This window comes from Macrobrachium nipponense, chromosome 14 (assembly GCF_015104395.2).
Source record: "Macrobrachium nipponense isolate FS-2020 chromosome 14, ASM1510439v2, whole genome shotgun sequence".
NCBI lineage: Eukaryota > Metazoa > Arthropoda > Malacostraca > Decapoda > Palaemonidae > Macrobrachium > Macrobrachium nipponense.
In genome coordinates this window covers 55608445-55622518 of record NC_087207.1, presented here as the reverse complement: position 1 = coordinate 55622518, position 14074 = coordinate 55608445, and the positions used below count along the sequence as shown (strand labels likewise).

Sequence of the window (14074 nt, the reverse complement as noted above, 5' to 3'; positions counted from 1 at the left end):
TACGTGCTCCATTAGGTTCATTGGAAAGTGCTTTTCAAGAGCTTTTAACCGATGATAAATTTATTAAAATTTATTTTAAAAAACTGGAACAGTAGAGTAAAAAAGCGACCCCAGGTAAAATTCATATCTGGATATCTTTACGGACAACACTGCAGTGCCGTATTTTCTACATACTTAATTACATGCATTCCAAAGAGATTTTCAAGAACTTACCAATGAGCCTATATGTATCAAAATCAGTGGAAAATTAGGGACGACAGTGAAAAAAAAAAGCTTCTGCAAGACTATATGCTTTAATAGCTTAACTAAGCGTCATTTCCACCTTTTCCTATGGAGCTGCGCAGTGACATTCAGCGTCCATACATTTATTCGCGTATGTCCATTCCACGGTCTAGGTATATCCCTTGACCGTGGTCCATTCCATGTTTACATTTCCATGGTTAGTTCATCAATAAATTACGGACATGCTGGGTACGTTGTCAAGTGTACCTAACCTAACCATTTCAAGCCCTTTGTCACATACGTTTTCTTGAATGTCTTTTTATATATGAGATGTATCTTCTTGATAGTTTGGCACAGCATGTTTTAGACCCTCCGGTAATTTTGGGCAATGTGATGAAGTACAAGAATTTATTGATTAAAGCATTTTACTACTCTTGAAATTTTTCAGTTTCCTCGACATTGCGTCATAGCAAATATCCGAACACCTGTCCTCGTCTCAAACTTGTGAATGGAAGAGTAATACGATATGGCTTTTTGCGTTGAACATATCCAAATTAGTTTATACATGAAAGATTATCTGCATTTCATTGTTTTGAGAGCTTTTATCCGAGTACGTAGGGTGTCATAAGAGGTCACAACAACAATAGGAACAATAACAGCAAAACAACAGAAACGGCCATTAACGTTACTAATAGTTTTACACATACCAGTGGTGGCGTAGGCCTATGCCTAATCCACATCTTTTATCAGAGGTTGAGACTTGCATGGGAGGTTACAGGGGCAACAACAGCAACAGGAAAAAGCAACACTATTGCTTCCAAAGGCCACTTCCCCCCCCTCCTCCCGAGGGTGTGTGCGGGAGGGGGAAAGTTGGGTTGCGACTGAAACAATCTACGGATTAAACACACCACAAAATACCCAAAACTTTCTGGACGGATTAGAATTCTAGATTCAGCATGCCCTATGCCAATCAGTGACCTCATTCCAGATTTTTGTTGGTGTGGGGGGAGGTTTAAAATTGTAGTATGGGTGGATTAGCGAGCGAAACGAGCCCTATCGGCATAGGGGATAGGGGAGTGCTGTTAGGCCCCCATGTAATATTTGGAAACTTGTGCGCACTTTCAATCCTTTCCTTTGAAGGGCTCCTTTCCATGCTGAAAACCTTTCTTGCAGTTCTTCTTCTGTGTCTACTTTAATGACTAGCACATCAGCAAACGTAAGTTCCCACAGTTCTTCGTTGTTCCTAAATTCTGATGCCAGTGTGTCGCTAACGACGAGGAACAAGAATGGACTCAGAGCTGATCTCCGATGGAGGCCAACCTCCACACGGAATGCCTCAGTCTCCCCATATTTTGTCTGTACTACAGTAGTTCTTAGCCCTTTATACATCACCTTTACTGTCCTTACCACCTTCTCTGGCATTCCTCTTTTTCTGAAACATCAACAGGGTAGTACTACTCTTCTTGGTACTACCCTGTCATACGCCTTTTCAAGATCCACAAAACACAAGTAAACTTTCCTGTTTCCTTCTAGATATTTCTCTTGGACTTGACTTACTATAAAAATAGCATCCACTGTGCTCTTGCCTTTCATAAATCCAAACTGCTGATCATGTATATATGTCAGCTAGCCTTCCTCTTACTATTCTTTCTAACCTTGCCTGTTCACCTTTCATTCCACTTTTGAAAATCATGTAATTTCACCTGCATATTCCATTGAGATCATAACAAAAGCTCACCACATATCCTTAAAAATCACCTTTCCACCTGCTAAATATTCATATGATCTACGGGCTGCTCTCTGAGCAAGAGCCCGTGCTGGCATAACGCCAACTTCATCTTCAACAACAACAACAACATAGTATCTTGATTACATGCTCCAAAAGCTTTATTCCTCTGTATAGTCCCCACAATTTAACAACGTCTCCTTTTTGCTTATAAATTTCAATCGTCCAACTATCATTCAGTTTTAATCATTTCTGTTCTTACTCTAACTTTCCTGCAGCTTTATGTACTTTTCCTTTCTTCTAGCATTCTCGACTTCACTTTCTCTCTCTTCTCTCACTGATGTTTGCTATTGGTTCTTCTACTGGGGGAACATTCTCCAGTTCTTCACACTCACTCTCATTGTTTAATAGTTGTGAAAAATGGTCTCTCCATCTTCTCTTGACTTCCTCTTTCTAAATTAAGATAAATCTTTTTTCATCTTTAATAATTCCTATCTCTCCTACATCCTGGCTGTCTTTTCTTCTCGATTTCTACCATTCTGCAGGTTATCTTTTCTCCCTCATTTGTTCCCATCGTCTCATACCATTCTCTCCTGGCTTCTCACTTTGGAATTGCTACCACTCTCTTTGTTCGACTATAGGCCTAGTCCTCTCTTGTTTGGTAGCTATTATCTTCTCATGCCCTCTTCTGGCTGGCCTCATCTGGCTATGTAGTACTCTTTTTCCCTCACGGCTGTTTGAACCTCTTGATTCCACTATATATATATATATATATATATATATATATATATATATATATATATATATATATATATATATATGATGAACGCAGTTAACACATCAAAATATCAAGACACAGATGGCAGGATTCATGAAACTTATGTCATGATACGCACACACACATGTTATATTATTATATATTATATATATATATATATATATATATATATATATATATATATATAGCTATTTATGTGTAAATAAATCCTACTGTTAAAAAAGAATACGTCTCAAGTATAAAAGGTCCATTGAAACACTCTGGTTTAAAGCTAAGGACTATATATCTCGGTGGACTAACTTCCATCTTATCAAGCAGTGCCTGATAAGGGTGGAAGGTAGTACACCGAAATATATAGTCCTAATATTAGCTTTAAACCAGAGTGTTTTAATGGGCCTTTTAAGCTTTATATAATTATATATATATATATATATATATAATATATATATAGATAATAATATATATTATATATATATATATATATATATATATATATGTGTGTGTGTGTGTGTGTAAGACAAAAGCCACACACCTACGTACCTTTCTTTTTCCACGACTTACTTAAGTTCGCTTGACAAATCGCTCGACCAATAGTTTTTCTCTTTTCTTTTCTGTGCCTGCGAGTCTATGGCCCTTGAGCCAGCGGTGGTTAAGTTCAAGCAGTCACCAGCACTGTAGGCTACCCTGCAATGACTACTATGATCGTTCCCTGGGACTTGGGTAGACTATTCTATGCCCAAATGTCGTACAGCAATCGTGCGTTACACATTTCATTTTTTACCAGCATATTAACTCGTCCTCGAGGATTTATCAGTAATTATCTCCGTTATTTAAAGTACAGTTGATATTGTAGATCGCGTCTTAAAAGAGGGAAGGATATGAGATCTTGGAAATATAGGAGCGAAAAGGGTAAACCGAAGCATGGTATGGTGAATTGTCAATTATTCTCTCTCTCTCTCTCTCGCTCTCCTCCCTCATGCTCTCTCCCTCTCTCTCTCTCTCTCTCTCTCTGTTTGTCTGTCTGTCTGTCGAAAGAGATCACCCCGCGTATCAGAGGAAAGGGGCCTCTTTGGTGCAGATTTGGAGATGTCAAAGGTATCTTCTGGTATGTCAAGGGGGGATATATATATATATATATATATATATATATATATATATATATATATATTAGATATGTGTGTGTGTTTTGTTACATATATACTACATGTCACTATTTTTTATTCACAGACTATGAAACCACAGATTTCGTTTAATATTCGGTTCACTATGCCACGGGAATAACTTCCACTCACGGGGAATTAAAAGGGATAAACGCACGTCCGCGCGCACTTGCAATACGCATAATACAAATGATAGCCCCCCCGGGGGCAATCCTATACTTAGCGCCTGGGTATTTAGATCCAAAGGAACAATTATTTTGAATAAAAGAAATTATGTTAATGATCTAGAGTTGTATATCTAATATTATTGGAAGTGTATCGACAACGAGGCTTTTAAAATACATTTATTATTAGGTAATAGCACGTAAATACATGTATACACAACGCGTGGCTGCAAAGATCATCTGATTTACAATCACGACCTTATTAAAAAAATGAAATGAATCTAACTACGGTAGGAACCAGCTGACAATGACATTCCAATCTTTCATTAGTATGTGATTAACATTGTGCTTTTGATCTCCTACGCTCATATCGCTATATTTTTTTAGAATATTCCAGTTTTCCTTCCAGTCTGTGGTGTTAAAATAAAAGGAGAACCTGAGTAAATGGTCACAATTTCTTTCGAGATAGATTTTAGCCTGTGGCTATAATTAAAGTGACTCTGCGATTCATGCGTACGGAGACTTATATGGCTGTTTAAGGATTGTAGTTACTACGAATAAGTATAAATCTTCTAGTGGGTCGCTTATAAAAGCTCTTATCAGTTTGCACAATGCCCAAAATCGACGAAATATAAAACTATCCCTCCCACGGAGTTTCCATTTTTAAAAGCATCATTTTAACCCTCAAGTCCCTCAGACGATTCAAAGAAGGGCTGAACTAGACCGATGGTTCCATTTCTAAAGTTCAAAATAAATTATTTTAAAAATTACAACTTCGTTAAAAACTAGTTTATAGTAATAATTATGGCTATGAATTGAATATATCTTATTCAATGCAAGCAGTTAAGGCACCTCAAAATGTATATAGTTTAAAACTTTTCGTGATGGCCTCTTAGTGAATGACCCTGAGAGAGAGAGAGATTGTTTAGGGAGGAAGGAAAATGTCTTAGTGAAGATGTCTTAGTGAAAATGACGAATTAATTCCCCCCCAGGCCTCCTCTAGTGCAACAATTTGGAATTTTGAACGTTCCTGGAATTATGTTACTGCAAGAACCAGTCCAGGTAATGAGGATTTAAGGATTTCTGCCGTAAAATAACCGAGATGTCATCGGAACGATTTTGTTTTTTTGTGTGTGACCCGATTGAATTACGGAGGGATTGATTGATTGCGAGGATTACCTGGCGTACTGTTTCCTAGGGATGTTGGAAATCGCCAGGAAATCTCTCCTGTCAACGGAAGTGGTCAGTGTGAGGTGGTGGAAGGGGAATAACCCCCACAATTTAGCTCGAGGATTGGGACCCAAACCTTGACTGGGATCTCTGGGCAACGGGTTTACTGAAACAATTGGGTTTTGTTTCTCCCAAAAGGGTTCTTGGATTGATTTCGGATTAATTCTGTATTGTTTTTTTCCTTGGAATTTTGTCCTCTAGTGAAGGATTTTATTGATCATACAGATTACTGAATTTTCGTTTCCTCTTAGCTTTGCCTACTAGGCTAGGTAGTTACTATAGGGCTAAGGCTAAAGGGTTCTCGGGTTTAGCCGATCCCGTATTATTCATTATAGGTATTTGGGAAAGGGGGGAGGGAATTTCTTAGGATTTTGCCTCCCAGTTAAGGATATTGATCATAGTGAGAGCCTATGGCAACTGGTTTTCTTCACTGGAGTTTGTTTCCCAGCTAGGTACCTACCTACCGAAAAGATTCTTGAATTTCTCTCTGATTAGGTTACTAGCCTATCTCATATTTTGAAGCAGGATTTAGCCTATGGAGATTTTTTTAGAATTGTCTTCCAGTTAAGAATATTGGTCATAGCCTAATGTTCACGTGACTGGCCTAGCCTATGTAACCTAATCCCGCTGCCGCCACCACCTTCTTTCTCTACAAGCTTGTCCCTATGTGGGGTTGCTGTAATGGTTCTTTACAGCCAACCTCCAAAAACCAATGCTAAATTCTTGATAAGCAACCAATATACTAGCTATAGGAAATTGCAATTTCTCGCTAAATACCTGCTGTTAATATACTCAGTTTTTTTTCCATCTGTCCATCCGCCTGTGATGTTTTCACATGGTAACACTGCATCCCGGGCTTTAAATAGTTACTCTATGTGTAAGTTTTAGGTAAATAGCTAAAAGGATATCTGGGTGTACATTTGCAACTGAAAAGTGTTTTAATAATTTACTGTGTGCGAATTACACCGTTAATTAATGTTAATATTCAAAATAAGATATTATTTAAAGCCCGGGACACAGTGTTACCATGCGCAAACACCACAGGCGGATGGACAGATGGAAAAAAACAGAGTATAGGTAGGTATTAAGTAGATTAGCACAGGATTTGGTAGATCTAGGGTACCTATCGGCGGCAGCCCAGACTATGGCAGTTGCGGTTTTTCTATTCAGTTTTACCTACTGAACAAAAGTTTTAAGTAATATTTATTCGGACGACTGTAATTAACCCCCAGGGGCTAGTACTAAACATGGGGAAATACATTGTACGCCCCAATCCCTAGTGGATGTCGTATCCGCGGTTACGTTTCTTGCAGGGTAATTCTAAAGAATAATTCCACACTTTAAATTCTTGTTCAGTAGGTAAAATAACATAGGAAAACGACAATTGCTATAGTCTAGGCCACCGCGGATTGCTTCTGTAGAAATACCCAGGATTTTTTCCTGATATTATTACAGTTTCGGTCAAATTCGGATAGGGGAAACAACCGAGTGGACTAGCTGATCCAGTCTTGCCCGCTTGTGTAAAAGTACTTTTGCTTACTTTGGAAGGAGAGTAGAGGTCTCAAGATGTTGCTCCCACCACTGATGACTCATGAATGGTGTCCATCTCCGATGTCAGGACATAGTAAAGTACTTTTTCGGAGGGCGGAACAACAAGCGGGCAAGACTAGATCAGCTAGTCCACTCGGTTGTTTCCCATATCTATTTTTTTTTTACTTGGCATATATTTTTGAGATTGTTCATACGTAAATCTTACTTGAATCTTCCGCAAATTAAGGGTTACGGAGATACCACTATTTACAGATAAATAATGTTCCTTTTTGTTATCCCAAGGATGTGTTTATGCTGCCATGTTAGTTTTTCTCCCAATGGTATCTTGTCTTTTGTCAATATATTGTGGGTAAAAAATGCCTTTTTATTGTAGTGTCTTACCGAACAATTATAGAGCCGTGATTTCCACGAGCGGCAGGATACTAAAATTCAAAATTTAGCGCGTCGGCGTCGCCAACACTGGTGGGTGATGACGTCATCTCCCTCCACTCGCGGGAGAACCAGGTACAACTGCCCAGGTGAATCCAATTCTTTTCCTGCCGGCGTCCGGTGAACATCGGTGGTCGGTGCGGTTGGATAACTTTGCTTCGCTTTTTTCTTGTGGATTTGATCTTCGGAATTGGTGAAGTACTCTTTTTTGGCGTTGTTGTTATTTTGCTTTTATTTAGGCGTTGCCATGTCGGATTCTAGTCCGTCGGGAGTTAGGTTTTGCATCTCAGGATGTAAAACTAGATTATCCAAGCTAGAGTATGATTCTCACACTAAATGTGTTAAGTGTAGGGGACAGGTTTGTTCAGCAGATCGAACATGTAACGAGTGTAGTGATTGGACTGATTCTCAATGGAAGTTTTTTTAGTTGTTCATACTCGGAGAAATTAGCTAAAGACAGAATTAGAAAAGCAGCGCTTAGGGAAAGTAGACTTAGCTCTGCTTCGTCTTGCGATGCATCTGTTTCCTTCTGTTTCTCCTCAAATTGTTATGTCTCCTTTAACTACACCTCCTATTCCTCCTACTAATCCCACTTCTCCGGCTTCCCGTGTAGTTTCTTCCGACACCATTGCCAGTCTGGAATCGAGGTTAGATCAGAAATTTTCGGTTACTAGCGAATACGGTTTTGCAACTTGGTAATTCAGTTAAGACGTTTTTTGGAGAAAGCGGCCTCAGGTAAGAGTGTATTGAGGGTGCGTCTGTCTGTCCTGACACGTCTCCTAGACAAAGGTCACTGTCCAGCTCCCCCGCACCGGGGAGAAGACATACGGAAGTCCAAGGGAGTTCCGATCGGGATTTGCCCAACCTTAAAAGACCAGGCGCCTCTCTTGTTGAGCCTGTTGCGCCTCAACAGGGCTCGGTTAAGCGTTGGAAAGGTGTTGCGGTCAGACGCCTTTCAAATGATTCAAGCGATTCGTCTCCGGTCGCACGGCGCTCTTGGCGAGATTGCGCCCGTTTCGCGTCCCTTAGAGGCGTTCAGGCGCCGATTTTTTCGCCTCCTCCAGTCAAGCGGTATAAGGAGCCTGAGAGTAGGGTTGCGCCTCGGCCGTTAGCGGCTCGTTCGTCGCCTCAATCTGTGCCTTTTTCGGCTCCATCTACTAGTAGAGATTGTGGTTTTAGCGCTGTAGCTAGCAGTTCTAAGGGTGTTTCTTTAGGCGCTTTTTCGTCTGTTACGCCTGATGCGCCTGTTTCGCCTCGAATTTCGGCGGCTCCGAGCGAGGCGCAAGTAGTTTTTCCGCCTCCTGCTGAACATTTAGGCTCTTCCAAGCCTACGTTAACTGTTTTTGATTCGTCTCTGGCGCCTTTGCGCAAGCAGTTAGAGATGTTAACCAACTGGATGAATGAGTCCAAGGGTGGTTCGAAACCTTCAGATCCGGTTGTAGTTCCGTCTACTTCTTCGGCGGTATCGGAGAATGAAGAAGAAGTAGAGGAGGAGAGGATTCACATCACCTCTCGTGTTATTCACGTCTCCTTAGATTTCTTCTGGTATCTTATCCAGATTATTTTGAGAAAGCGGCTCCGCGCTCCCAACTTCGACTTTTTTGATGAGGAGGAAAACTTCAGACCCTCTCCTCCCAAAACTTGTTCTATCTAAAGCGGTTAGACATTCGTTGAAAGAGACGGAGAAATGGATGTCTATGAAAAGAGACTTAGGGAAGGCTCTTTTTGCTTACCCTCCCACCCTCTAAGTTGCTTCGTAAGAGGTATAGGTTTTTATGTAACTGGGGAAGCTCCTTCTCTGGGAGTTTCGCTCCTCCTCCCAGGGAGACTTCTCCAGTTTAATCGACTCTTCTAGAAGATCTGCTTTCGCCGCAGCGAAAGTTTTCTTGGACCACGTTGTAAAGAATCAATTTAAACTTTTGGAAGTCTTTAGCTTCCTTGATTGGACTATTGGCGCTTTAGCGGCCAAGATCAAAGACTGTCCTTCTCTTTCCCAGGAGTTAGCGGAGGATTGGATTGGTGTTCTGTCCTGTGCGGACAAATCCATTAGGGATGGATTGGTGATGAGTTAGCTTCGCTCATCGCCTTTGGTACCCTTAAGAAAGGCAACTTTGGTGCTCCTTTGCTTCTAAAAGGGTTACGTCCCAACAGAAGTCTGCTCTCTTGTTTGCTCCTTTTGCGAAAGATAACCTCTTTCCAGACGATGTAGTGTTGTCAATTTCGTCTGCGCTAGATAAGAAATCTTACTTCGGATTTACTGGCACAGTCTACTAAGAGACCTAAAGCTCCTGTGGAGACTGTTCCTTCGGTTTCTCCTCTGGCCCAAGCGCCTTTTCGAGGGAGAAAACCCAAGCGCTTCTTTCGGCCGAAATCGAATTTGCGACCTCAGTCTAAGGCCTCGGCCAAGGTTAACAAACCTTCCAAATGAAAGCTCGGTTCTTCATGCACCAGTGGGAGCCAGGCTGGCTCTGTTTTGGAGGAATGGGAAAACAGAGGAGCAGAAGCCTGGGTAGTGCAAGTACTCAAGTTCGGCTATCGTATTCCTCTCGTTTCACCTCCCTCGCTCTCACCTGTGCCAATTCCATTCCAGGCATACTCTCCGGGCTCAGACAAATTTCTGGCGCTAGCCGCAGAAGTGGAAGCGCTTGTTCTCAAAGAAGCGATAGAACAGATAGAAGGGGATTTTCCTCCAGGCTTTTACAATCGCCTTTTTGTAGTTCCCAAGTCATCAGGGGCTGGAGGCCGGTTTTGGATGTGAGCGCCCTGAACTTGCATGTCCAGAAAACAAAATTTCATATGGAGACCACTCGGGTCGGTTCTGGAGTCCATCAGACAGGGGGATTGGATGGTCTCTCTGGACATGCAAGACGCTTATTTTCACATTCCGATACATCGCGAATCTCGGAAGTACCTGAGGTTCATGTTCGAAGGCAAGGTGTTTCAGTTTCGGGCGCTTTGCTTCGGACTAGCGACCGCTCCTCAAGTTTTCACCAGGGTTCTATCCCCGATAGGAAGCTGGCTACACATATTGGAGTAAAGAATCTCCCTCTATCTGGACGATTGGCTTCTCCGGTCGGAATCAGAGTCGGTGCATGAAGGACCTTGGAACAACTCTGGATCTTGCCAGAAAGTTAGGAATTCTGGTCAACAAACAGAAGTCCCAGTTGGTTCCATCTCAGAGCATCCTTTATTTGGGGATGATTCTGAATGCTCAAGTTTTTTGGGCTTTTCTGTCCCGAAGAGGGTTCAAGGCTGTCTGGAGACAGTTCAGGAGTTCTTGGACAAAAAAGGTAAGTTCTGCCAATCAGTGGATGAGGCTCCTGGGCAAATGACGTCAGTGGAGAAATTTGTGACGTTGGGAAGGACTGCCACATGAGACCTCTGCAGTTTTTCCTGAGAGCCTCTTGGTGCAGGAAGACACAACCAGACTCGATTACCTTTCCTGTCACAGATCAAATAAAAGAGGACCTAAGGTGGTGGCTCTCTCGAGCAAGGTTGGAAGAAGGGTTAGATTTACGACCCATCCTCCCGAACCTACAGTTCTTTTCCGACGCATCGGACACAGGTGGGGAGCCCTACTGGGAAATCAACGGACTTCAGGAGCTTGGTCGGAGAAGGAGAAGAAGTTCCACATAAATGTAAAGGAACTGTTAGCAATTTTCTTAGGGCTCAGACAGTTTCGGAGCTTAGTAGAAGGCCGAGTAGTGGCAGTGCATTCCGACAACTCCACGGCTCTCTCGTACGTGCGGAAACAGGGGGGGACTCAGTCTTTCTCTCTGTACGAAGTAGCCAAGGATCTCCTCCTGTGGTCAAACGAAGCGAAGGTTCAGCTAGTCCCGAGATTTGTTCCGGGAAAAAAGATGAACGTCCGGCGGACGAGTTAAGTCGTCAACAGCAAGTGTTACCTCTGGAGTGGACTTTGGACAACAAGATTTGTCAGAAACTTTGGCGCCTTTGGGGACGACCGTCAATAGACCTGTTCGCGACATCGAGGAACAACCGTCTTCCTCTCTTTTGTTCTCCAGTCCCAGATCCTCTAGCTTGGTCGGTGGACGCAATGCTGTTGGATTGGTCGGGTCTGGAAGCTTATGCATTCCCTCCGTTCGGTATAATAAGAGGTGCTGAAACAAGTTCATGTCGCACAGCAATGTAACGCTAACGTTAATCGCTCCCTTTTGGCCCAGGAAAGAGTGGTTCCCGGACCTTCTCCAGTTGTTAGTAGACTTCCCCAGACTTCTTCCTCCAGAGAAGTGGCTTCTCAAACAACCTCACTTCAAGAGGTTCCACCAAAACTTGTCCGCTCTAGCTCTGACAGGGTTCAGACTGTCCAGGAATCTTGTCAGAGCGAAAGGATTTTCAAGAAGAGCTGCAGAAGCTATCGCTCGTTGTAGGAGAGAGTCTTCTAACAACTCTATCAAGGGAAGTGGAGAATCTTCAGAGAGTGGTGTAGAAATGCTAAAGTCTCTACTTCTGCGACCTCTTTAACAGAAATAGCAGATTTTCTTCTATTTCTTAGGAACTCTAAGAAACTGGCTCCTTCGACGATCAGAGGATATAGAGCCATGCTCTCTTCGGTTTTTCGACATCGAGGTTTGGATATTTCCTCCAATTCAGATCTGTCGGACCTCATTAGGTCTTTCGAAACCACTAAGCTCCCGCAAGATACAGTGGCTTGGAACTTAGATCTGGTGCTTAAGTTCCTCATGGGGCCACCGTTTGAGCCTTTGAAGTCGGCTTCACTCAGGAACTTGACTAAGAAGGCACTCTTTCTTATTGCACTAGCTTCTGCTAAGCGTGTCAGCGAATTGCACGCTATAGACAAAAGAGTCGGTTTCTCTCAAGGCAATGCTGTATTTTCGGTATCTTTGACCTTTCTAGCCAAAAATGAGAATCCTTCTAATCCTTGGCCGAGAGTTTTTGTGGTAAGGAACTTATCTGATTTGGTTGGACATGAGGAGGAAGAAAGGCTCTTTATGTCCAGTCAGGGCTATTTAAGCAGTATCTGTTTGCCACTAAGGGTATCAGAGGACAATCTTCTAAGCTCTGGACCTCGGTTCAAAATCCCTCTCGTCCCTCTTTCTAAGAATGCTATATCGTTCTTTATTTGAGAGCTTATCAGGGAAGCTCACTCGCAGTCCGAGAACGACAATCTTTCCGTTCTGAGAGTTAAAGCTCACGAGGTTAGAGCAGTGGCAACTTCTTTAGCATTCAGAAAGAATTTATCTTTAGCTTCGATTCTTCAGAGCACGTTCTGGAGATCGAATTCGGTTTTTGCGAGTCATTATCTCAAAAGAGATAGAAACGGTTTTCGAGAATTGTAAAAAGTTAGGTCCGGTGGCGGTTTCTGGCATGGTGTTGGGAGAAACGGCACAGGGGTCGTCACCTCTATGCTAACTTTTCACCTTGAATAGGTTGTCGAGTTCAAGGGAAGCTGGGGGTACTGAGTACCTGGGATACTCACCAGTCTGTTAGGTCAGATTTTACAATGGTTGGGTATATATGTTTTTAAATCTGGTGTTGGTGACAAATGTTTTGTATGATTGAATTTCTGGTCTTAGCCCAGGGCAAGGGCAATCTTTGTTGTTACTATCCTCCGTCAGTCAGCCTTGACTCGCTTGAACTACGGAAGGATTCCACTCCTGTAGAGGCTAACTTTGGTCAAATTCCAATTCCTCTACAATAGTAAGAAGAGCGCACCGACCAGAGGCAGTAACAGTCTGCTGTAGCTCTCTTACAAGGTAAGGTACAACAGACACCTTGAGTGTTTACTGGTATTGCAATAAATGTAACCATTTAAAAAATACTAGTGGTCCACGAATCCACCTTCCATAAATGTGTAATCAGCTCTATAATTGTTCGGTAAGACACTACAATAAAAATGAAATTTTCATTATTAAAATGAAGTTTTATTGTATACTTACCGAACAATTATGATTATACCCACCCTCCTCCCCTTAGGTGGACGGACGGGCAGAAAGAATTGGATTCACCTGGGCATTTTGTACCTGGTTCTCCCGGCCCGCGAGTGGAGGGAGATGACGTCATCACCACCAGTGTTGGCGACGCCGACGCGCTAAATTTGAATTTAGTATCCTGCCGCTCGTGGAAATCACGGCTCTATAATTGTTCGGTAAGTATACAATAAAACTTCATTTTCATACATTCAACTTACCTGTCAGATATATACATAGCTATCGACTCCGTCGTTCCCGACAGAAATTCGAATTTCGCGGCACAAACGCTACAGGTAGGTCAGGTGATCTACCTGCCTGCCGCTGGGAGGTCAGGACTAGGAACTATTCCCGTTTTCTAATCAGATTCTCTCTGTCGCTGGGAAGGTAAACATATGTTTGCTTTCCCTCCTGATTTGATTTTCGTGTTTCATCGCCATCGATCTTCTTGGGCCGACTTTTACAGGGAAGTACTGGATCGCTGGTTTGGCATACGTTTTTAATAACTTTTTAATAACTTTTTTTAATAAAACTTTTAATGAATTAACTTCGAAGTTTTCGAAGAAAGAGTATGTGTAACTACCGAAGTGTTCGGTAGACAATTACATGTTAGTTTGCAAGAAAGGGAAATATAAATATTTATTCATTGATGAAGTGTAATAAATGTTAGAATTTGATTGAGGAAAATGGAAGGTAACTTCCTATTTGAGGAAGTCAGAAAACATAGACTAGATATGCTTTCTTTAGAAGCTTTAATAGCCCTCGTTCTGACAAGCAGTTAGAATATTAACAGTACTAGTAGTGTTGTTTCCTCATCACCTTCTTACTTCACAGAAACTACAAATTCATTTGCAATTTGAAGA

The 14074-nt window shown here is 42.1% G+C and overlaps 2 protein-coding genes across 6 annotated transcripts in view; one reads left to right on the top strand and one right to left on the bottom strand.

Moving 5' to 3' along the window:
• The window catches only part of LOC135226517 (cytochrome P450 2L1-like), a 13432-nt gene extending 9994 nt beyond the window's left edge, over nucleotides 1-3438 (bottom strand). For 3 of the 5 annotated variants that reach the window (XM_064266137.1, XM_064266136.1, XM_064266141.1), the window contains exon 1: nucleotides 3267-3438. The gene's annotated coding sequence lies outside the window, so the exon portion shown is untranslated. The remainder of the gene's footprint in view (nucleotides 1-3266) is intronic. The other 2 variants (XM_064266138.1, XM_064266140.1) reach the window with 2 other exon arrangements.
• Nucleotides 3439-5235: 1797 nt separating this feature from the next.
• The window catches only part of LOC135226241 (cell division cycle protein 27 homolog), an 83801-nt gene continuing 74962 nt past the window's right edge, over nucleotides 5236-14074 (top strand). The window contains exon 1 of the mRNA XM_064265684.1: nucleotides 5236-5292. Coding sequence (XP_064121754.1) covers nucleotides 5251-5292 — 42 coding nt within the window. The 5' untranslated portion in view covers nucleotides 5236-5250. The remainder of the gene's footprint in view (nucleotides 5293-14074) is intronic.